This window comes from Ovis canadensis, chromosome 13 (genome assembly GCF_042477335.2).
Source record: "Ovis canadensis isolate MfBH-ARS-UI-01 breed Bighorn chromosome 13, ARS-UI_OviCan_v2, whole genome shotgun sequence".
NCBI classification, from domain to species: domain Eukaryota; kingdom Metazoa; phylum Chordata; class Mammalia; order Artiodactyla; family Bovidae; genus Ovis; species Ovis canadensis.
In genome coordinates this window covers 91,018,904-91,042,000 of record NC_091257.1, presented here as the reverse complement: position 1 = coordinate 91,042,000, position 23,097 = coordinate 91,018,904, and the positions used below count along the sequence as shown (strand labels likewise).

Sequence of the window (23,097 nt, the reverse complement as noted above, 5' to 3'; positions counted from 1 at the left end):
GGCAGGTCCATAAGCAGGGTGCTGCTGTGGGTTCTGCCCTTCTGGGGACACGTGGGAGACTGCACCCCAGAGTGTCACAGGTTCTTACAGAGGGAACCCATCATGCCTGTGGGGATGGGGAGGGCTGTGGTGAGAGATATGAGGCATTAACAGCATCTACTTCAATGGAAATTCAGTCCCCGCCATTGAACAATCATAGAATAATAGTGATGTTATTCTATCATCAAATAATCACACCAAGAAATGTGTTATGGGAAGCCTGCTGTCATCTCAAGAGGCCGTTTCTAACCAGTTGGGAAGGCCAGGCAGACCCGCCTAAGGAAGGGACCCTGGATAATAGCACTGCTTCTCTTTTCTTTGTTGGAGGAGAGGAGAGGGTGGCATTTAAACCACATTGAGTGAACAGAATTCGCAGTCATGATAACGGATTCCTGGAACAGAAGATCCTTGGGAAGTAGCAGCCTGCATTTTGTGGGGGTGGGCGGTCCTAAAGGCATCGTTTTTGAGCCACCTGACAAAGCTTGGAATCTGGTTGGAGGGAAGCAGGGACCCACATGTCTTAGAGTCCATGCAGAGGACACAGAGGGCACAGGGACCAGTAACCTCTGCCCTGCATATCCCACCTAGGCTGGGCGCAACCTGGCGCTGGCAGGGCACAAATGTAAATGCCTCTGTGGGTGCAAACGAGGCACCACGGAGCCACAACCCACAGCCCAGGGAAGGTAAGTGACTCCAGGGAGAGAAGGGGGCAGGGATGAACCCCAGGGCACACGTCCTGCCAAAGGGTCTCCACTCTGAAAACTCAGGCCTGGTGTTGCCAGATCTTCCTATTTTCCAAGAGAAGGGAGACATCTAGATTTTAAAATACTGGCAATAAATTGAGAACTGAAGGAAATGCCAGAGGGCCAACCTGTCTTCAAGCCCGATCTGGCCCCCACATTGCCAGTTTGAAATCTCTAATTTCTTCAGATTGAGCAGGGGCTAGCTCTTTTAAACGGGTGACGTGGAGAGACGCCCTTGATTGGAGTCTGCTCAGGCACCAAGGGTCACCTGGCTCCATCCCAGGTCCTCCACCTGCCAAAGAGTCCCTGGCCCCAAGCCTGCCTGGAGGGGCCGCTTACTCAACTTTCCATAGCCTTTGCTGAGCTCCTGCTGTGGGCCCAGCTCTGGGTGAGGTCAGGCCAGGTTGGCACCCAGCATCTTGGCCTCGGATCGATGCTGACAGCCCCCTATCTTGTCAAGCATGTGGTTGTTTGTTCCCTGCAGGGCAGACACCCTGGAATCTCATTTCTGCCGTGTGTACAACCACACACACCGAAAACTCCCTACCCATGAGCTGTTTATTTATTTGTTTATTCAACAAATATTTATCAACTGGATGTGCCAGGAACTGTCAGCTGCCAGGGGATAAAGCTATGAAGACATCAGATCCAGTCTGTGTGCTCCTGGAGCCCAGTCAAGCAGATGAGTTCATGCCACTGGTTTTTTTTTTTTTTTAAAGGAAGTTCTTCTTTTTAAAAACTATTTATTTGGCTGCGTTGGGCCTTAGCTGTGGCACGTGGGCTCTTCATTGCAGTGCACCGGCTTCTTTCTAGTTGCGGTGTGGGCTTAGCTGCCTCGAAGCTTGTGGGAACTTAGTTCCCTGACCAGGAATTGAACCTGCATTGGAAGGTGGATTTTTAATCACTGGGCCATCACGGAAGTCCCTCCAATGGCTTGTAATTTGCACCCTGAGGACATTCACTTGGATCACTGGGGATGCAGTTTAGATACTGACTAGAGCAGTGGGCTGCCTTCTGGCTCTCATCTCTTTCAAGGTGGATGACCTGGGCTGAATCATGCTGCCCTGCTGAGCCTCAGTCTTCCCAGAAATGGGTGTAATAGAACAGTCTTGCCTTATAGGTTAGTGGTATAAAGCTCAGAGGCAAGGATGCTTGTCACAGCATTCTCTGTGCTGGTGGGCAGCTGGTGGACCCTGGGTGACCTCCCTGCAGGGAGGGGATAAGGAAGACGGGGAACCCTGGAACTCAGAGCAGCAGATGGATGTGATGTTTCGCAACCCCAGCACTAAGGACATTTGGCGCTAGAGAATCCTCTGTTGTGGGGGACTGTCCAGTGCGTTACAGCAGGGGTCTCCAACCCCTGGGATCTAATGCCTGATGATGGGGGCGGGGCGGTGTGTGGAGCTGATGTAATAATAATAGAAATAAAGTACACAATAAATGTAATGTGACTGAAACCATCCTCTTTACCCTGGTCCGTGGAAAAACTGTCTTCCATGAAACCCGTCCCTGGTGCCAAAAAAGTTGGGGACCGCTAGCCTTGTAGGATGTTTAGCGGTATACCTGGCCTCTACCCACTAGGTGTTAGTAAGAAACCCCAAGTCGCCACAGCCGAGAGCGGTTGACATTGCTAAATGTCACTTTGGGGGCAAAGTCACCTGCAGCCTAAGACCACTGAGTTACGGCGACGGAGCAGGGCATACGGCCACGCGGAAGGACTTGGGACCACAGTGCAGAGAAAGGGAAGAAACAGGGGCTACCCAAACAACGCCACCTACAGGCAGAAGGAATAAACGCACACAGGAAGGTAATACATACTTTACAGGAAAGTACACAACATGGTAGCAATGAACTACAAGGAGGGGAGCAGGGAGAGTCCAAATGCGCCTCCAAGGAAACATACATGTGCCCACGTGATGTAGGGAAGAGGCCTGTGCGGGCAAAGTGTGAACAACTCAATGCTGGCACTTAGGTTCAACTCAAACAAACAAACAAACAAAAACCCACCCAAACCCAAAAAACACATGTTCACAGCAGCAGAGTACTTGGTATACGGTGAATGTGCCCCGCCCCCCCGACCCCGCCAAAAAAAATAAAGGGGGAGATTTTTTCAAGAGGAATTTGCTAGTTGGCAATAGAGGGAGAAGAGATCAGGTCCCTTTAGAGGGAGACCAGGGACAGTGAGTAAGACATCTCTGAAGCCCAGCGGGTGGGAATAAGGACTCGCTTTACACTGTGTGTGGTTGGTTCTGCCTTCACAGTGTATCCAGGCTGCTGCGCTTCTCATCTTCCGGCATCTCACCCACTCTGGTCCACACAGCCATCATGTTTCAGCTGGACTGCTCCAGCAGTCCCTCACTGGTCTCTCTGCTTCCAGCCAGGCCACCCCCTTTTTCTGGGGAGCAGCAAGAGGGACTCTTTAGAAATATAACTCACACCCTGTCTGTCCTTTCTCTGTTTCAAACCTCACGGCTCCCTCTCAAGGGGAAAAGCGAGTTGAGTCACTATTTTTCCCCTGACTTGTGCTCCAAACATGCTAGCTTTTTTTTTTGTCCCTCAAGTCCATCAGGCAGACTCCTGCCTCAGGGCCTTTGCACTTGCTGTTTCCTCTTGCTCTTACAGCAGATATCTGTTCCTCCACTTCCTTTTAAGTCATAATTCAAATTTTAGCCTCTCCATGAGGGCTCCTTCCTGGGCCACTTTTAAAAAGTTTTCATTTAAACCCTTTCTCCCTGCAATATTTCATATACTTCAAAGGACATCATCAAAAAGGTGAAAAGACAACCCACAGAAAGGGAGAAAACATTTACAAATCACGTATCTGATAATGGTGTGTTATCCAGAATGTGTAAAGAACTCTTACAACTCAATGATAGAAGACAAATAAACTACTTGCAAATGGGCAAAGGATCCATGGACAGGCGACTAGATAAAAGAAGATATGCGTGTGTGTCAAAATACTAGTCAACCATACAAAAATGAAATAAAGACATTTGCAGCAATATGGATGGACCCAGAAATCACCATACTAAGTGAAGTAAGTCAGACAGAGAAAGACAAATACTGCATGGTATCACTAATATGTGGAATCTAAAACATACAAATTAACTTATTTACAAAACAGAAACAGACTCACAGACACAGAAACCAGACTTATGGTTACCAAAGGGGAGGGATGAATTAGGAGTTTGGGATTAGCAGGTACAAACTACTACATATATAAACAGATAAATAACAAAGTCCTACTGTATAGCACAAGGCTTCCCAGGAGGATCAGTGGTAAAGAATCCACCTGCCAAGGCAGGAGACTTTCTGCCTGCCAAGGTGGGAAACCCCCTGGACAGAGGAGTCCGGTGGACACGAGTCCATGAGGTCACAAAAGAGTCAGATGCAACTTAGCGACTAAACAACAACAAATATCTGCTTTAAAGAAATACCTATTAAATCCTTTGCTGTTTTCTTATTGAAATAGAGCTGGTTTACAATATTGTACCGGTTTCTGGTATATAGCAAAGTGATTCAGTTATACATATATATTCTTTTCCATTAGTTTATTTCAAGATATTGAATAAATCTTGAAAAACAGTTCAATCCCTCAGGAAGGGATTAGGAAGGAAATAGCAATCCATTTCAGCATTCTTGTTGAGAAATCCAAGAACAGAGGAGCCTGGCGGGCTACAGTCCATGGAGTTGCAAAAAAGTCAGGCATGACTTAGCAACTAAACAACAACTCTACAGCACAAGGAATTATTAATATACTCAATATCTTGAAACAAAGTGATGGAAAAGAATATAAAAAGAATATATGTGTAACTGAATCACTTTGCTATATACCAGAAACTAATACAATATTGTAAATCACCTATATTTCGATAAAAAACAGCAAAGGATTTGTTAGGTAATAAAGCAGATATTTGTTGTTGTTTAGTCGCTAAGTCGTGTCTGACTCTTTTGTGACCCCATGGACGGTCGTCCACCAGGCTCCTCTGTCCATGGGATTTCCCAGGCAAGAATAATGGAGTGGGTTGCCATTTCCTTCTCCAGGGGATCTTTTCGACTGAAGGGTCGAACCTGCGTTTCCTGCTTGGCAGGCAAATTCTTTGCAACTGAAGAATTCTTAGGGCCACCTGGGCCGCCCTAAAGAAGGTATTACAAGTAGCCAAACAAGCACATGAAAACATTAGTCATTAGTCAGCACAGTTTGTCATCAGGGGAATGCAAACCCAAACCACGAGATGCCACTTCATATCCACTAAGAGGACGATAACCAAAAAGACAGATGGTAACAAGCGTTAGTGAGGATGTGGAGAAATTGGAACCCTTATACCTTGCTTATGGGAGTGCAACATGGTGCAACTACTCTGGAAAAGAGTCTGTCAACTTCTCAAAGTTTAAACAAATAGTTGCCATACTACCCAGCAATTCCAATCCTAGGTATATACCCAAGTGAATTGAACACATGCTGCTGCTGCTGAGTCGCTTCAGTCGGGTCCGACTCTGTGCGACCCCATAGACGGCAGCCTACCAGGCTCCCCCGGCCCTGGGATTCTCCCGGCAAGAACACTGGAGTGGGTTGCCATGTCCTTCTCCAATGCATGAAAGTGAAAAGTGAAAGTGAAGTCGCTCAGTCATGTCCGACTCTTCGAGATCCCATGGACTGCAGCCCACCAGGCTCCTCTGTCCATGGGATTTTCCAGGCAACAGTACTGGAGTGGGGTGCCATCGCCTTCTCCAATTGAACACATATGTCTACGCAAAAACTAGTATACAAATGTTCACAGAAGCATTATTCATCATAGGCAAAAACCCAACTGTCCATCAAGTGATGAATGGATGGACAAAATGAAGTATATCCATACACTAAAATTATGTGACAATAAAAGTGAAGTATTGATATATGGTACAACACGGATAATTTAAAAAACATTATGCTAAGTGAAAGAAGCTAGTTACAGAAGACCACATGTTGTGTGATTCCATTTATAAGAAGGGTCCAGAAGAGGCAAATCTATAGGGACAGAAAGCAGATTAGTGGTTACCAGGGGCTGGGGGTGGGGGTGGGCCGGAGGAAATGGGGAGTGATTACTAAAGGGTTTGGGCTGTCTTTTAGGGGTGATGAAAATGATCTAAAATTAGATGCTGGTGACGGTCGCACAACTCTGTGAATATACTAAAAACTAATAAAATTGTACACAGTGAAATGGTAGATTTATGGTATGTGGATTATATCTCAATAAGCTGTTACTAAAACACACATACCCACAACTGGGCCTAGAGCTGAGCTTCCAATTGGTACTGAGCAGCCTGGAAGGCAAGGCACAAAAGAGGGAGTTGGGGCCGACCCACTGTGAATCCAGAAAGCTGCTCGCCAGTCCTCCCTATGAGCTCTTCCTGGCCACAGGCAAAGGCTCCTGACCACCTTGCATATGTCTAGTCCCGGCTGGAAAAATAACAGAGTTCAGGGCCGGAGGGGAGGTGGGACTGGAGGAGAGGTTAAGAAAGAGGCGGCAATCACTGGCAGCTCTGGCTCTCCGGGGAACCTCTAATGGATCCACAAGATGCGAGGAGGTGTAGCCACCAAAGGGATGCTCTGGCTGTGAGTACTGGGTGGGAAGAGACGGAAAGGAAGTGGAGAGATGACAGCCTCGAGCAGCACATGCCCTGATTGGGAACAGGAAGAGAGCCCAGTTTCTGTTTTAAATTCAATCACTCTGTTTTGAATCATTCCTTAATCATTTTAGCTCTGTAGCTCTTTATTTCCCTAAGTAAACAGTGAGTCTCCCCTTTGGCTGGGACCACAACTGATATGACTTCTGCTTCCTGGAAGGTGCTCAACACAACAGCCACCAAGCTGGCCCTTGGTGTGGATGTACAGAGGGTCGTGACCTTCAGAGCCCATTCAGGACACACGTCTCACTCCCATGTGGTTGGGATGGAGCTGACCTACTCCTCTGTTACCTCAATGCTAGGCTCCTGACCTAGGCTGGCTACAGAGGGCCACAGACTTTGATACATGGGTGGGCATTTGACCTAGTTTGGGCCAATGAGATTCAAGCCTGGGAGTTATGCTGGAATTTGGAAAGGAGGTCTTCTTTTTCAGCTGGGATTTCTAAGAAGGAGTTGCCACATGGAAAAAGTCAACTGAGGGATGCAGAAAGATCCAAGTCCTAAGATACTGAGCTTCTGGATCCAGCCCAACCTGAATCCCATTACCTCTGGGCTTTTCAATTATTGTGATCTAATACATTCCCTTTGTAGTTTAAACACTCCAGAGTGCTGAAGCTGTGTCCTGCTTGATATAAGCTATTAATAACGGGCTTCATGTAGCTGCAGCTATAAGAAGAGCACAAAGAGAAAGAACTGGGGGCCAAAAGTCAAGGCCATGTATTTTAGCTCCATTGTGAATACCCTGACTTCATAACCTCTCTGTATCTCAGTTACTCTGTCTGCAGAATGGGGCTCACACTCCTCCTGCTCCTCTGTATTCCCTCCATTGTCGTCCAGGCTTATAGCCCAGAGCTCCCTTCAGAGCTTCAGACACACAAATACAATTGCCCTCCACGTCTCTCGACCAGAGCACATTTTACTTTTCCTCAACAATTTTCTCTCTCATGGTTCTTCCTCTTACTGCATGGTTTTTTGTGCCAGAAAACGCTAGGTGTCCTCTAATATACCTTCTTCCTTTTTCCCCTCTCAGAATCCTAGAATCCCTGAATTTTAATGCAGCATGTGACTAGACTACATTTCCCAGACTCCTTTGCAACTAGAGGTAGCCATGTGATCAACTCTCAGCCAATGGTATGTGAGCAGAAATGATCTGTGCAACTTCTGGATCTGGCCCTTCAAAGAGAAGGGAAAAAAATAAAACTGAAAAAGAGAGGAGTGGATTCCCTTTTCCTGCTTGCCTTCTCACTGGATGGATGCAGACGCAGGGGTGAGCCATGTTTCACCTTGGCAATGAGGGCAATGCTCCAGGGATGGAGGAGAACAAGATGGAAGGGGCCGTTGTCCCTGGAGCTGGGCAGCAGCCTTATCAGCTTGAACTGCTTATGCCTGGACTGCAAGGTGAGAGGAGTAAACTTCTATCTTGTTTGAGCCATGGTTACTTTGGGTCTCTCTTAGAGTGGCTGGATTTAGCAAAACCAACCAACCAACCATACTCACCTAGGAGAGCTGGAGGTAGTTGTCCAAAGTCTTGAAGGACTGACCGTGGCGTTCTACCTGAGACCCCCGTGATCAGGGTGAAAGAGACTGCCACCAGAAGCAGCCAACTTTTGATCCCCATGCCAACAGGCTAGTGTACAGATAAGAGTTGTATTTTTCATTGTTTGAGCTTTTCCTGAAAAATTACTTTTGGAAGCATTGCATTTGGTAACATTCATGGATATAGAGAGGCCCTGAAGTTGGTTACCAGATTGGGCCTTCCCACTCATCTCTCTTTGACACATATGATGACATCCTAAAAAGTTATGGGCTGCTCATAAATCAGGGGTTGTGGCGGAAGGCTGAGGAGCCAAGTAAGGATTCAGAGTCCATCAGGGCCGGCTCAAGTGATGTGACTTCCAATCTCAGCCAAAGTGTCTGGTTCCGGAAGAGCCATTTCTGGCTTGGGGGGTGAGGAGTGGGGACAGGCTGACTCAGCCGCTCAGTCGTGTCCGACTCTTTGTGACCCCATGGACTGCAGCACACCAGGCTTCCCTGTCCATCACTATCTCCCGGAGTTTGCTCAAACTCGTGTCCATTGAGTCAGTGATGCCATCCAACCATCTTATCCTCTGTTACCCCCCTCTCCTCCTGCCCTCAATAGTCCCAGCATCAGGGTCTTTTCCAGTGAGTGGGCTCTTCACATCAGGTAGCCAAAGTATTGGTGCTTCAGCTTCAGCATCAGTCCTTCCAATGAATACTCAGGGTTGATTTTCTTTAGGATTGACTGGTTTGATCTCCGTGCAGTTCAAGGGACGCTCAAGAGTCTTCTCCAGCACAACAGTTCAAAAGCATTAATTTTTTGGTGCTCAGCCTTCTTTACGGTCCAATTCTCACCTCTGTACATGACTACTGGAAAAACCATAGCTTTGACTATACGGACTTTTGTCGGCAAAGTGATGTCTCTGCTTTTTAATATGCTGTCTGGGTTTGTCATAGCTTTTCTTTTAAGGAGCAAGCATCTTCTAATTTCATGGAAGAGTCCAAAAGAGGGATGATGATGGCACAGGAGACCTGGGTCTCTAACAGCATCTCACCTTAGTTTTCCCTGGACCTTGTTTGAGTACCCAGGGAAGCACGTGAGCCTGAGGCATGCCTCTTGTTATCCCCTGGGTGACCTCACTGTCTCTGGGCCTCAGTTTCTCCTACTGTCCCATGGAGACTCACTGGACGTGATGATCTCCCAGGTCCTTTCAGCTCTAACTTCCGTGGTTCTGAAATTTTAGGACAGATGTTGAAACTCAGGTGCCAGTGGGGTCAGGAAGGTCCCCTAAATGGGTTAAACAGACCAGGCAGGGCCATGGACGGGCTGGAGAGCGTCCGCCCCTGCTCAGCTCCTGCTGATTGCTGCCACCTGGGAATGCAGGATTGCCAGATTTTCTAAGTGTTCAAGGAGACTTGGACATCGCGATTATTTTGGTCTGTGCAATCTCCTGGTTTTTTAAATGTTGGCGACAAATTCACATTTTTTCTAACACTCTAGGGGCAAAACACAAATGTCTGCAGGCAGAATTTGGCGGGTGGCCCCCAGTTAGGAATTTTTTGTTTTGATGCTCTTTTCTTTCCTTCCTCCCTTCATTTACCAAATATTTACTTGATGTCTGCTAAGTAGGGGGCACTGTTCTATGCTCTGGGGACAAAGCAATGAACAAAATGGGGAAAAAAAGCGCCTGTCGTCATGCTGCTTTCATTCTAGAGGACCACCCCGATTCATTCTCCCAACAAACAGCCATTGAGCAATCTGGTCTGTGCACTGTGCTTAGGTGGGCTGATAAAAAAATGTTCATGGGCACTGTCCTCAGGGCACATACAACTTAGAAGGGAGACAGAGAGTGAGGACATAATTACTTTTATTTATTTATTTTTAATTTTTGGCCACATCACAAGGCTCATGGGATTTTCAGTCCCCTGACCAGGAATGGAACCTGAGCCCTCAGCAATGGGGGCATGGAGTCCTAACCACTGGTGAGCGTGTCAGTTGGCCAGTTGTGTTGTGTCTGACTCCACCGCATGGACTATTCCTCGCCAGGCTCCTCTGTCCATGGGATTACCTAGGCAAGAATACTGGAGTGGGTTGCTATTTCCTTCTCCAGAGGATCTTCCTGACCCGAGGATCGAACCCTCATCATCTGCATCAGCAGGCGGATTCTTTACCACTGGGAAAGCCCCCTAATCACTGGGCCAATGGGGAGTTCCATAATTGTAAGTGAAAAATAAGAATTATGGGAAGAGATGCAATGTAGATGGGCGTGGTTAGGAAAGTCCTCTTGGAGGCAGTTACACTGAAAATGGGAACTGAAAGATAAGTGTGAGTTAACCTAGTACATCAACTTTCTAGAACATTCTAGATTATAGCAGAAACCTCCAGTATGCCCCTTTTCCAGGTCCTCTCAGCCAGCAGAGGCTCTCTCCTGTTAGGACCTGTGATTTCCTACCCTAGAGTTTTCATGGGGCAGGCCAAGACAGGGCGCTAACACCCCTAGAAGAATCCCTCAACCCATGATGGAAGGGAATTTGTAAATAAATATGTCATCATCCTTGCTCCTTGGGCTATCACCTCTGAGGTGTGTTCCCGAGTCTCCCAGAGGTCCCCAACAGTTCTGAGCCCTAGTTACCTGCAGCCATAGCTACTGTTTGTTAATAGCTAATATCTTATGGAAAAACCCAAATGAATATTTAGGCCAATCCAATATTCACGTACCCTGTAAAGGCTGCCTTCCCCTCCCCACCTCACTTCCCCACTCTGTGCCCAGTGCGCCCCAGGATCACCCCCCAGCTAAACCACCAGAACTCACTCTCTCCTGTCCTCAGGCTCTGATTCTGGGAGAAATCTAGGATAGATGGGGGAGAATGTGGTAGGTTACGAGGACAGAAAGCAACTCTGGACAAGTTGCAGGAAATGGGGCAGGAGAGACGGGAAGGAGTCAGCTCATGAAGGGCTGTGGAGGCTGCGGTTAGGGTTTCTCTACGGGGAAGCCACTGACAATTTTTCAGTAGAGGAGAGACCAGGCTTGCATTTTAGGATGACCTCTCTGCAGGCGGCTGGAAAGGGCAAGAGTGGAGACCAGAGAGCTGCAGGGGAAGGTGGTGGTGATCAGGTGATCGGGCTGCAGAGAGTTGGCTAGTGATGAGGACCGACACGGACCAGGTACCATGGGGCCCAGAAGGGAGCTCTGAGCTTTGCCCCCACCTTGAGTGAGCCTGTAATTTGTTTTAATTTTTACTGAGTATATTTTTTATTGGAGTTGCTTTACAACAATGTGTTAGTTTCTGTTGTATAGCAAAGTGAATCGGCTATGAAAATGAAAGCTGTTCAGTTGTGTCTGATTCTTTGCAACCCCATGGACTGTAACGCACCAGGCTACTCTGTCCACAGGATTTTCTAGGCAAGAATGGAGTGGGTTGAATCACCTATACGTATACATATATCCCTGCTTTTTTGGATATCCTTCCCATTTAGGTCACCACAGTGCACTGAGGAGAGTTCCCTGTGCTATATCATACTCACCAGTTATCTATGTGATACACAGTATTGTTGTTTAGTCGCCAAGTCATGTCAGACTCTTTCATGACCCCATGGACTGTAGCCCACCAGTCTCCTCTGTCCATGGGATTTCCCAGGCAAGAATACTGGAGTGGGTTGCCATTTCCTTCTCCAGGGGATCTTCCTGACCCAAGGATTGAACTCTCATCTCCTGCACTCGCAGGCGGATTCTTCACCACTGCGCCACGAGGGAAGCCTGTTTTATACGTAGTGTGCATATGTCAATTCCAATCTCCCAATTCATCCCATCCTCCTTAGAAAAAAATGGTACAGATGAACCTATTTGCAAAGCAGAAATAGAGACATAGACGCGGAAAACAATTGCATGTCATCTCTTAATCTTTCCCTCTCCAGCTTTCCATACCCTCAAATTTTCAGCAGCAGCAGGAACATAATTTGGCTTAAAGAGTGGTGGTAAGACACAGACACAAAAATCATACCCAAGATTACAAAGCCCTGCAAGGAAACCAAATTGGTGGGCGAAGCAGTGGAACTTCTTGAAGGGCAAGAAGAGTGAAGGAATGGTTCTTAGGGGAGATGGTTTTATTTGGGTGGTTAAGAACCACAGAACACCCAGCCCGGGTGGGCATCTCACTACTGCAGCCCCTTTGGGAAAGCCCATTTTCTTTCTTTTTTTTTTTTTGCAATAGCTGCCAAGTCTGCTTCCAGCAGCTCTGGACCCTGCCATCCTTTCCCTAAGCTGTGCACGCTCCAAAAACGCATGCCGGATTTCCCGCAGGCACTGCTAGACATATTAACGGCATTCCTCCTCGGCGAGAGGTTTCTGCACCACCAACACCATTTTAACGTTCTTTACAACGTAACGGCAGACGATAAATCTATCTTGCTAATTACACATCCAGCTTGTTACAACCCTCATAAAAAACACGAGCAGCTGGAAAAGCCATGAGGTGATGTCAAATCATATTCCTGGGCTCTAAACAGAAACAGAAATATTTTCCAGGCGCTGGTGAGTCTCCTGGTTCCCACTCATGCGTGGAAGCAGCTGCCGACAGGTCGCTTAACTCGGAGGAGCTGATTCTGTGACTGTCCCCCAAAGCCCCACCCCCCCACCTTTACGTGTCTCCCGGAAGAGATAGCAGACATCTGGAGCATCCACAGTGGGGTTGATACCAAGCCCTCAGGATGGATGCAAAGAATCGGCAGGGTTTGGGTTTTAGTGATTGGGTTCATTTTTGCATTCCATGCATGCTCAGTCGCTTGGTCTGACTCTTTGAGACGCCATGGACTGTAGACTGACAGGCTCCTCGGTCCATGGAATTCTCCAGGCAAGAATACTGGAGTGGGTAGCCATGCCCTTCTCCAGGGGATCTTCCTGACCCAGGGGTCGAACCCGGATCTCCTGCATTGCAGGCGGATTCTCTACCACTGAGCCACTGGGGAAACCCTCATTTTTGCATTTTTAAGGGGTTTTCAGTGGTTCTTGCATGGACCACCAGTCCCCCAACAGCATCTGCCTGAAATTCTAACTGGATGGTTCCTCGACATAATTTGTCGGTGATACATTTGCAAAGCTGTTGGAGCTGACAAAATGCCTCCCCCTTGTCTCAGAAAAATGGGAGGAAAATTAAATTCATCTGCCAGAGATACTAAGATAAACAATAGGGAGGAGGAAAAGTACTTTACCTCACTTTCCAGCTAGGATTCCTGGGTTTGGCTGAAGCATCTCCTAGCCCTCTTAGGAGGAGGGAGACAGGCAAAGACTACAAGCTTATATCCAATCAAGTGGATGTTGACTGTTTCATGTGTTGGAAGAAAAGGCAAGGCAGACAATGGGGGAAGCTGATTGAATTTTCACATGTCAAAGGAAAATTCTATAGGACTTCTCAAACCTGGACTGATGCAAAGGGGTAGCATTCGCTGGAGAAGCTGCCTCACCAGCTGCCCCCACAATTCCCAGGATAAACCAGCTGGACAGACTGTTATGCTGAAAAAAAATAGAGAGAGAGAAACAGAGAGACAACATGATTCTTACCTTCCCGTATCTGGAGGCGAAAGTCCCCGTGAGTAAGGAGTGGAAAATAATTATCGTCTCATCCAGGTCCCACACGAACACACGCTGGGATGAAAGGGAGGGAGAGAAAGGAGATAAATACATTTGCTTGCATCTGACTTGATGTCTGCAGAAATTAACTCCCTGGGAAGAGAAAGATGTCTTGAAAAACATTATCTCTAATTTCTAAAACATGTGACTCATGGATGTGTCCTTGAGTCCCTATTCAACCTCCACTGTGTAAAATATATTCTGATGGCCAATCCTGGGGGTCCCTGTCAACCCACAGATGCCAGAACTGAGATGCCTGTTCTTGCCTTTCACATAAAAGCTCAAAAAAGGAGGAATTCAGTCCAAAACCAACAATAAAAATCGTATAACTCATTTGACAAAATGAAATACTGCCATTTTACGTTGACTGCTCACCATAAGCCTAGCTACTTCTGAGCATTTGTTTTTAGCGGTTCTGGTGATTACCTTTGTAACTCTAAATTACCTACTTTTACTTATTGGTTTGCCAACTTTACTCATTTTTGTGTGCTTCTATTTTCACTTTTTAAATTTTTGGCTGCACCTCGAAGCATGTGTGAACTTAGTTCCCTGACCAAGGACTGAACTCGTGCCCCCTGCATTGGAAGGTGGAGTCTTAACCACTGGACCCCCAGGGAAATCCCTGATTGCACACTTTAGACTGGGCATTGTGAAAGATGAAGGTTTAGCTCATGGTAATCTCCCCCGTTTCTCCAGAACTTTATATTTTTCACATATATGAACTGCTTTATTTCCAATTCCCATCAGCTCTGGATATTTTCTCTTGGCTAAAACAGCAAGCTCAATATGGAAAATATGGATATTGGTGTCCGTACCCGTTCCACTAGCTCCTCCCCTTTCCAGTATTTGAGCTTCAGCCTTACTTTTGCCTTGTCAGTGTGGATAAACTGGTTTGTGCGTTGGGTTTTATAACTGTACCTTACGTGCTCTGTCTCCATGTTGATGTTAAAAGTTGGTAGCCAGTAAAGGGCATTTATTTACATCTTGTGATTACTGTTCACTGAAGAGCCAAGTAATCAGCTAGGATTTTACTTCCTTTTCTAGCCAGTGTCATAACTCTGGAGCCCATTTATTTTTATTTTATTAAAAAAAACCAACAACAATGTAGTTATTTAGCTCCACCAAGTGTTAGCTGTGGCACGTGGAATCTTCCATGTTTGGTGAACTCTCAGTTGCAGCAAGTGGGATCTGGTTCCCTGACCAGATCTAGTTCACTGGCCCCATGCATTGGGGGTGTGGAGTCTTAGCCACTGGACCACCAGGAAGTCCCCTCCAGAACAACTTTAAGGAAACTGTTTCTGCCACTAAGGTCATATGTATTCTCCTTTCTTGTACTCCATCTTGATTAAAATCATGTCATAGCTCAGTTTTTTTTCACATAGGAATCATGCCTGTCTGGAATAACTTTTTATTTTTGCTGGAGTTTATTAACTGATTTAATTCTTCTGTTTCCAATATGGTGTCTTTATTAGAATCTCAAATTTAGCCACACCCTCTATATCAAAGATGTTCTTCCTCTGTGACAGAATGTTCCAGTGGGGACTGGATCATCTTTAGGGTTGCCACAGAGCTAGGATCCTGAGACCCTCCCCCCCCCCCCTTTACTGTATTTCTGGGTCAGATTCACTGTTTTCTGGATCCCAAATCTCCTTATTGGGTTTCTTCCTTGTTTTGCTTGAGTATATCCTTAGGTTGCTTTTTCTAAGAGGGTACATAGAAAGTAATCTTCCTGCATTTTTACAAATCTAATTGTACCTTTAATTTGCTGTAAAGTTCTTCTAAGTGCAGAATAATGTCCTCTAGAACTTTGAAAGAATCCCTCTATCTTGTAGTATCCAGCATGATTAATGAGAAGTCTGATGTTTTTTAGGCTCTTTTCTTTATGTTTGGTATTCTCAAATCCCATGAGGATATATCTAGGTGTAGTCTTTTTTCATTCATACTGTTCAGCATACAAATAATTTCAATCCTATTTCTTTAAATAATGTCCTCTCATCTCTCCCACTGTTCTCTCTTTCTGGAATTTCCAACAGTCAAATTAGACCTTTTGGATTGATATCACTTATATTTTTTCTATAATTTTTTTTAATAAATGTTCTCAGAGATGTCTTTAACTTTCTCTTCTAACCTTTCTATGAAACTTTGGAGTCTATTATTTAAAAATCTACAGTAGCTTTTTCTTTGTCTCTGTTTCTTTTCCATTAGCCTGCACTTCTTATTTTGTGGATACAAGATAAGAAAACCAAACAGAATTTTTCTACGATCTCTTTTGTTACTTAAGTTACCTCTCTTGTCATTTATCCTATTCATTTATCTTGGCCATAGTTTTCCATACTGTAGGTTTTCTTAATTTTTCTGGTGATCATTATTTTTAAGAACAAAAGGGCTGACTGATCATTTATGTAGCTGGCGGCAGAGATATCTACTTAGTCTACCAACTTGAGTGGGCCACCTTGGAAAACTCTCTGGGGGGTCAGGGGTTGTATTTATACATCTGTAATGCCTTTAAAAGTGAAGAGAAAGGTAATACCTCAAAGGAAAAAGATCAATGAATACAGAGGTTTTCAAAACAATTAGTAGACTTGAATATTACTTTGTGAAATTTTTGCTCTGCTTACAATTATGTGTATATATATTCTGGGTCATGATAATAAGTATTGTTCTTATTATAGGTCAAGGTAAAAAGTGTTTGAAAATCACTGTGGGGGGTTAAATATGCTAAGTCCTAATTTATCCAACTGGGTTGGATCAGTTAAACTTAGATACTTTGGTAAGAGGATTTTTTAAAAAAATCAACGAATATTTTTCAATTTAATGCAGACTCCCTTAATTTATTGACCCTCTGAAGAGGGTCTGTCCCTCTTCCTCACTAGGCCACCATTCTATCTCCCTGCCCTAGATTTTTAGTGGGTATATTGTTCGCGGTGGCCATTCTGCTGATGACCCTAACTTTTTAGCCCACCAGGGTTTTAGCCCAGCCAGGACTGGCCCCCTAACCCCACTGGGTCAGAAGTCTTTCCTCGGGAACTCAAAACTGGGGCCTGGAAAGAAATTCATCGTCTTTGGGTGGCTGTTGCTGGCAACATGATCTGGAGGCCAGGCCAGGCAAATCTGGGGAGGGAGAGGAACAGAGGTTGGAGAGAGGGAAACATGATCCAAGGCTTTTGTAAGACTTGGCTTTAGTGAGAAGCAAGGGCTTCTCAGCTGGCTCAGTGGTAAAGAATCTGCCTGCCAATGCAGGAGACGTGGGTTCGATCCCTGGGACGGGAAGATCCTCTGGAGGAGGAAACGGCAACCTGCTCCAGTATTCCTGCCTGGGAGATTCCATGGACAGAAGAGCCTGGCCGGCTGCAGTCCATAGGGTCGCAAACAGTCGGACATGACTGAGTGACTGATTTTGAGCACAGAGTGAGAGGGCCTGGAGGAGAGCCGTGCCCAGTAACCTGTACATTGAAGAGACATTCCTGCCTGGGGATTCTAGCACCTACACTGTGGAACATGGGGCGAGAAGGCGTAAATGCGTTTCCTGGCCTCTCCCACCTTCTGGTTACAGTATCTTGCCGACACTGGCTGTCCCTTTGGCTCATAAGTTCTAAGAGAATCCCCATATCCTTAAAATAAATTCTGCTTTTTCACTTAAGCCAGCTCAAGTTGGTTTCTGGCACCTGCAGTCAAGGGATTTTAACTAATACAGACTCTGAATTTTCCTTCTTTCCACTTCTCTACCTAATTTCTCTCTCGTGGGCTACAGTCATTAGCAACAGTGCCAAAGAGTTAAGAGGTGAGACTCGTGCAGACCCTTTATGCTGATATTAAGCACGGCAGTGAAACACAGCTCACACCTTTTCAACTGTTCCTGCCCTGTGGTACTTACTCTGGAATCAAGCAGCAGATGTTTCTAGAAAAATATCACCCCATAATCCCCCACTTCCATGCCACCCCACCCTCTTCTCAGCTTAATGGAAAAATGTCTCTCCACCCCCACTGTCCCCTACCAAGAGCAGAAACCACATTAGTGACTTAATACATTTTAAAAATATATTAAAGTGTGAGTTGCTCTCCGGGATTTTCTATAGCTCTGAAACTTCTAGCTGGTATAAAATCCGTAGGCATCTGGGAGGGCAGAAAGCAAGGGTAACCTGGAGCCAGTACATTTTCTTCTAACTCTTCGCGAAGGCCTAATCCCCTGAAGGGTTTGTGCAAAGTCTCTTTGGTTTTGGAAGGTGGTGGCTTTAAGAATTAGAGGAAAAGCAAGGACAGAATCCTCTGGACTGAGAATGGTGCCATGAGCAGTGGGAACACATGCTCTGTGGCAGGTTCCCAGCGCAGTCAAGCTCTCAGAGGAGATGGCTGGGTATACCTCCAGAGGCTGACCAAGCACAGGAGAAGAGTCGTTGTTTAGTCGCTCAGTCGTGTCCGACTCTTTTGAAGCCCCATGGACTGCAGCCTGCCAGGCTCCTCTGTCCATGGGATTTCCCAGACAAGAATCGCGGAGAGGGCTGCCATTCCCTTCTCCAGGGGATCTTCCCGACTCAGGGATCGAACCCACACCTCCTGCCTTGGCAGGCAGGGTGCTTACCACTGAACCTCCTGGGAAGCCCTAGGGGAGGGGAGTGATGTTCAAAATATTTAACAGCTTCTAGGATGATCGGAACAGACACCAGCCATAACAACTGCCACTGCTCTCTTAGTGAATATGGCTAACTAGCACAGCCCTGCCAGTAAACACCGTACGTCCTACCAGAGAATGCTGGCTAAATATCAAATGTCCTAATATTGGCCATTTGTTGTTGTTAGGGTCTCCAGCATCCACCCCCTTTCCAAAAAAGAACTTTTATTTATTTATTTTTGGCTGCGCTGGGTCTTATTCCTGCGTAGGCTTTTTCTCTAGTTGCAGCAAACGGGAGCTACTCTCTCGCTGCGGAGCACAGACCTAGGGTGCACGGGCTCCAGTAGTCGCAGCTGCCAGGCTCCAGAGCACAGGCTCAGTAGCTGTGGCACACGGGCTTAGTTGTTCGACGCCATGTGGGATCTTCCCGGGCCAGGGATTGACCCCCTGTCTCCTGCACTGGCAGATGGGTTCTTTACTGAGCCATCAGGGAAGCCCCCACTGGCTTAGAAGAGCATCCGGTTTTCTTTTCCCATTGCGTGCTCTCTCGGTGGGACTGTCCATCTGGGCACGAGTGAGGACCTAGACCAGGCCGATGGGATGCCGCCTCGTTGGAATCAAACATCGAGTGACATTGTGTTAGAATTTTAAATGTTTCACTCTGCAGTGGGGGCTGGCACCCTGAAGCTCCCTGGATTTCTCAGCATGGCCTTTGATAATATTCTTCATAACTTTGGTTGTATCACTTCCTCTTCATGCCGTTTCCTCCCAGTGAATTCCTTTTTGCTTAAGTAACCAGAACTGGTTTCTGTTGCTTGCAACCAAAGGACTGTACCTAATACCTCAAAGTCCTTAGTGTCCACAAGGATCTCTCTGCCCAACATATGGCAGGAGACCCCAGAGAATGGCTGGACTGCCAGTGACCACTGCAGATCCTGAAAATGAGAAAGGCAGCAGCCACCAAGCCACACTGGACAACAGAGGCTATTATCTTGTCTTTTTAAAAAAGTTAAAAATTATTATTATTATTAATTTATTTATTGGCCACATTGTGTAATATGTGGGATCTTAGTTCCCCCACCAGGGATCAAACCCGCACCCCCTGCACTGGAAGCATAGAATCTTAACCAGTGGCCTGCCAGGGAAGTCCCTATTATTCTGTTTTCCAAGACCACATGAACCTTAAGATTCTCACATAATCCCGGCAGGGGGAAGGGCCCAGTAACGAAATGAAACTCCCTACCGCCTGGGTGGATGGGGACTCAGAGTCAAATGACACTGGTTTTAAGGCAAAGATGAAAACGGTATTTCTTAGCATATCTGAGTTTGCCAGCTGAGCTTTGTAGCTGCCAGATTTGCACAGGATTGTGAACAGGGGTGTGATAATGCTGCATTTGGGTACCTAGACAGTGACCCAGGCTTTGCCAACACTATCCATGTATACCCATGGCACACTCAAGCCAACAAATGACTGCCTTCTGCAAACAAGTACAAACTTGTGCCTGTGCCCATTTTTTCCCTTAGATAACAGTTAGACAGATAACATGAGCTAGACAGATAACATGAGCTTCCCTGGTGGCTCAGACGGTAAAGAGTCTGTCCGCAATGTGGGAAACCCGGGTTCAATCCCTGGGCCAGGAAAGATCCTGGGAGAAGGAAATGGCAACCCACTCCAGTGTCTTGCTTGGAAAAATCCTATGGGTGGAGGAGCCTGGTGGGCTACAGTCCATGGGGTCACAAAGAGTCGGACGGGACTGAGTGACTAACACACTCTGGGGGGCATTTGTCTCCTTCACTTGTCTCCTCCATCTCTCATGCACACTGTTCTTTTTTGTTTGCTTGGGAAAATGTCAGCACCTGACCAATAACCCCACACTTGCTTCATTATAATCAGGACTGCTGCGGCCCTTCGATAGCAGTTCTGAGCCTGGGCTGCACTGGAATCACCGAGGGACCGTAAACATACTGGCACCTGGGTCTCTCCCCAAGGACTCTGACTTCATTGATCTGGATAGTCACTAATCTGCAGCTTGAGAATGAAGGTTTCTCAAAGCTTCCCAGAAGATTCTTCTTCTTTTTTTAAAATTTATTTGGCAGCACTGGGTCTTAGTTGCGACATGTGAATTCTTAGTTGTGACACGTGCGATCTAGTTCCCTGACCAGGGATTGAACCTGGGCCCCCTGCATTGGGAGGGCAGAGTCTTAACCAGTGGACCATGAGGAAAGTCCCCAGAAGATTCTTATGTGTAGCCCAGACTGAGAGCCACTGTCTGAGAAACTCAGAATCACAGAAACAATGCAAACTCATTTCAGCCAGCCTCCTATCTCCAGATAGATAAATATCTAAGCTGTAGGAGGGTCACTGTTGCTTCCTAGGTGGCTCAGTGGTAGAAGAGTCCATTTGTCAATGAAGGAGATGCAGGAGACGTGGGTTCAGTCCCTAGGTTGCAAAGATCCCCTGGAGGAGGAAATGGCAGCCCACTCCAGTATTCTTGCCTGGAGAATCCCATGGACAGAGGAGACTGCCAGGCTACAGTCCAGGGGGCTGCAAAGAGTCGGGCACGACTGAGCGACGCACACCCAGTAGGGTCACTAGAGGAACTTTTAGAACTCCTTGCAATGTCCAGTTAATTAGTCTGGGAGGAGGTCTGGGCATCTGAATTTTCAAAAGCACCCCGGGTGACTCTAACCAGTAGCTGAGGTTAAGAATCACCAATCCAATGGGGAAGGTCCACTGTCCAATGTCATCTTTACCGGAGGTTTTCAAAGTGTGGTCTCCAACCACATCAACAACATCTAGGAATCTGTTGGAAATGCAGCTTCTCAGGCCCTGCCCCAGATCTCCTGACTTAGAAGCTCTGGCGGTGGGCACAGTCTGGGTTTTCCCAGGCCCCCAGGTGATGCTGTCTCAGCTCACCGGTTGTTACCACCTCTAGGGTCATTTTTCCTAGCCTGGCCAGTCAACAGTGCTTTCGTGTGGCCAAATTCTTCCCTCCTTCTCGTCAAGGGCACTTTTCTCTGTTACTGCACTCTGTGAACACAAAGGGCCATCTTTGCCCCAGGGACTTGGAGAGAACTCTGGTCCCCACCTCCTGTTCCAGCCACAAGTGGACGTGACATTCACTCAACCAGGCGGAAGCATCTGGAGTTACCTCGATCTCATTGTCCCCTGCTGGGGAGGGGTCGCTGCTCCGCTTAGACCGGCCTCGGAGCTTCCCGTCGGAGGCCCGGGGCGGCCTGTCTGTGTCTCCCTCCTTTGCCGGTGTGGAAGGCCCATTGTGTGTGTTATATTCACCTGGCGTAGGAAAGGAAAGGGCAGACAGGTCAGAGAGCTGGCTGAGCGTCTCCTCCTGTGAACGACTATACCAGAACCATCTAACTCCAAAGTGGGAGGTCCCAAAGGCAGCAGTGAAGGCAAAGATCACGTAGGATCAAAATTAACTCTCAAAAGTTCCTTAAACTGCCCATTCATAATCACTCATTCATCCAGCAAAGATTTACTGCGAAGGTATAGTTCCAGGCACTGGTTCCCACAGCACCCAGACTCTAGAGGGAGCAGAGAGACATCAGAGAGATAAGGAAACATGTAACATGCCAGGTGGGGACGTGTGTGACAGAGAACTGAGGAATCGGATAAGAGCAGGGAGAGTGCTGGGGGGCCACTAACTTGTGGGGGACACCTCGTGGATAAGGGGACAGCTGAGCAGGGATCTGAGAGGCAAGGGTGGGGCCCTACAGCTTCAGGGAATGGAGTTTTGTGCTTGCAACTGTCTATATACCCTAGGGCCTGAGAATCCCTGAACCAACAGAAGGAGGAAAAGAACACACACATGTGTATTTGGCTGGGCGCCTCTGGTGGCCCTGACGGTAAAGAATCTGCCTGCAATGCAGGGTTCAATCCCTGGGTTGGGAAGATCCCCCAGAAAAGGGAACGGCAATCCACTCCAGTATTCTTGCGTGAAGAATTCCATGGACAGAGGAGCCACAGGGTCACAAAGAGTCGGACACATCTGGGCAACCAACTTTCACTTTTCACTGTGTAGCTGGCTATCAAACTCCCTCTCTTGGGGTGAGTGGGGGTGTGTGGGGAGAATTCTCTAAGTTCCTGTCACTAGGCAGCTTGCTGCATTTTCTGTATGTATCTTAAAAGCAAGTCCTTTAAGCTTTCAGTTCAGTTCAGTCGCTCAGTCATGTCCGACTCTTTGTGACCCCATGAATCGCAGCACGCCAGGCCTCCCTGTCCATCACCAACTCCCGGAGTTCACTCAGACGCACGTCCATCGAGTCAGTGATGCCATCCAGCCATCTCATCCTCGGTCGTCCCCTTCTCCTCCTGCCCCCAATCCCTCCCAGCATCAGAGTCTTTTCCAGTGAGTCAACTCTTCTCATGAGGTGGTCAAAGTACTGGAGTTTCAGCTTTAGCATCATTCCTTCTAAAGAAATCCCAGGGTTGATCTCCTTCAGAATGGACTGGTTGAATCTCCTTGCAGTCCAAGGGACTCTCAAGAGTCCTTCTTCACAGTCCACCTCTCACATCCATACAAGACTACTGGAAAAACCATAGCCTTGACTAGACGGACCTTAGTCGGCAGAGTAATGTCTCTGCTTTTGAATATGCTATCTAGGTTGGTCATAACTTTTCTTCCAAGGAGTAAGTGTCTTTTAATTTCATGGCTGCAATCACCACCTGCAGTGATTATGGAGCCCAAAAATATAAGGTCTGACACTGTTTCCACTGTTTCTCCATCTATTTCCTATGGAGTGATGGGACCGGATGCCATGATCTTCGTGTTTTGAATGTTGAGCTTTAAGCCTACTTTTTCACTTTCCTCTTTTACTTTCATCAAGAGGCTTTTTTAGTTTCTCTTCACTTTCTGCCATAAGGCTGGTGTCA

At 46.9% G+C, this 23,097-nt stretch overlaps 1 protein-coding gene across 1 annotated transcript in view; it reads right to left on the bottom strand.

Annotated features, from left to right (window-relative positions):
* The window catches only part of EYA2 (EYA transcriptional coactivator and phosphatase 2), a 258,893-nt gene that overhangs the window by 65,824 nt on the left and 169,972 nt on the right, over nucleotides 1-23,097 (bottom strand). The window contains exons 8-9 of the mRNA XM_069548701.1: nucleotides 21,356-21,498; nucleotides 13,526-13,609 (exon numbers count right to left, since the gene is read on the bottom strand). Of these exons, the coding sequence (XP_069404802.1) occupies nucleotides 13,526-13,609; nucleotides 21,356-21,498 (227 nt within the window). The remainder of the gene's footprint in view (nucleotides 1-13,525; nucleotides 13,610-21,355; nucleotides 21,499-23,097) is intronic.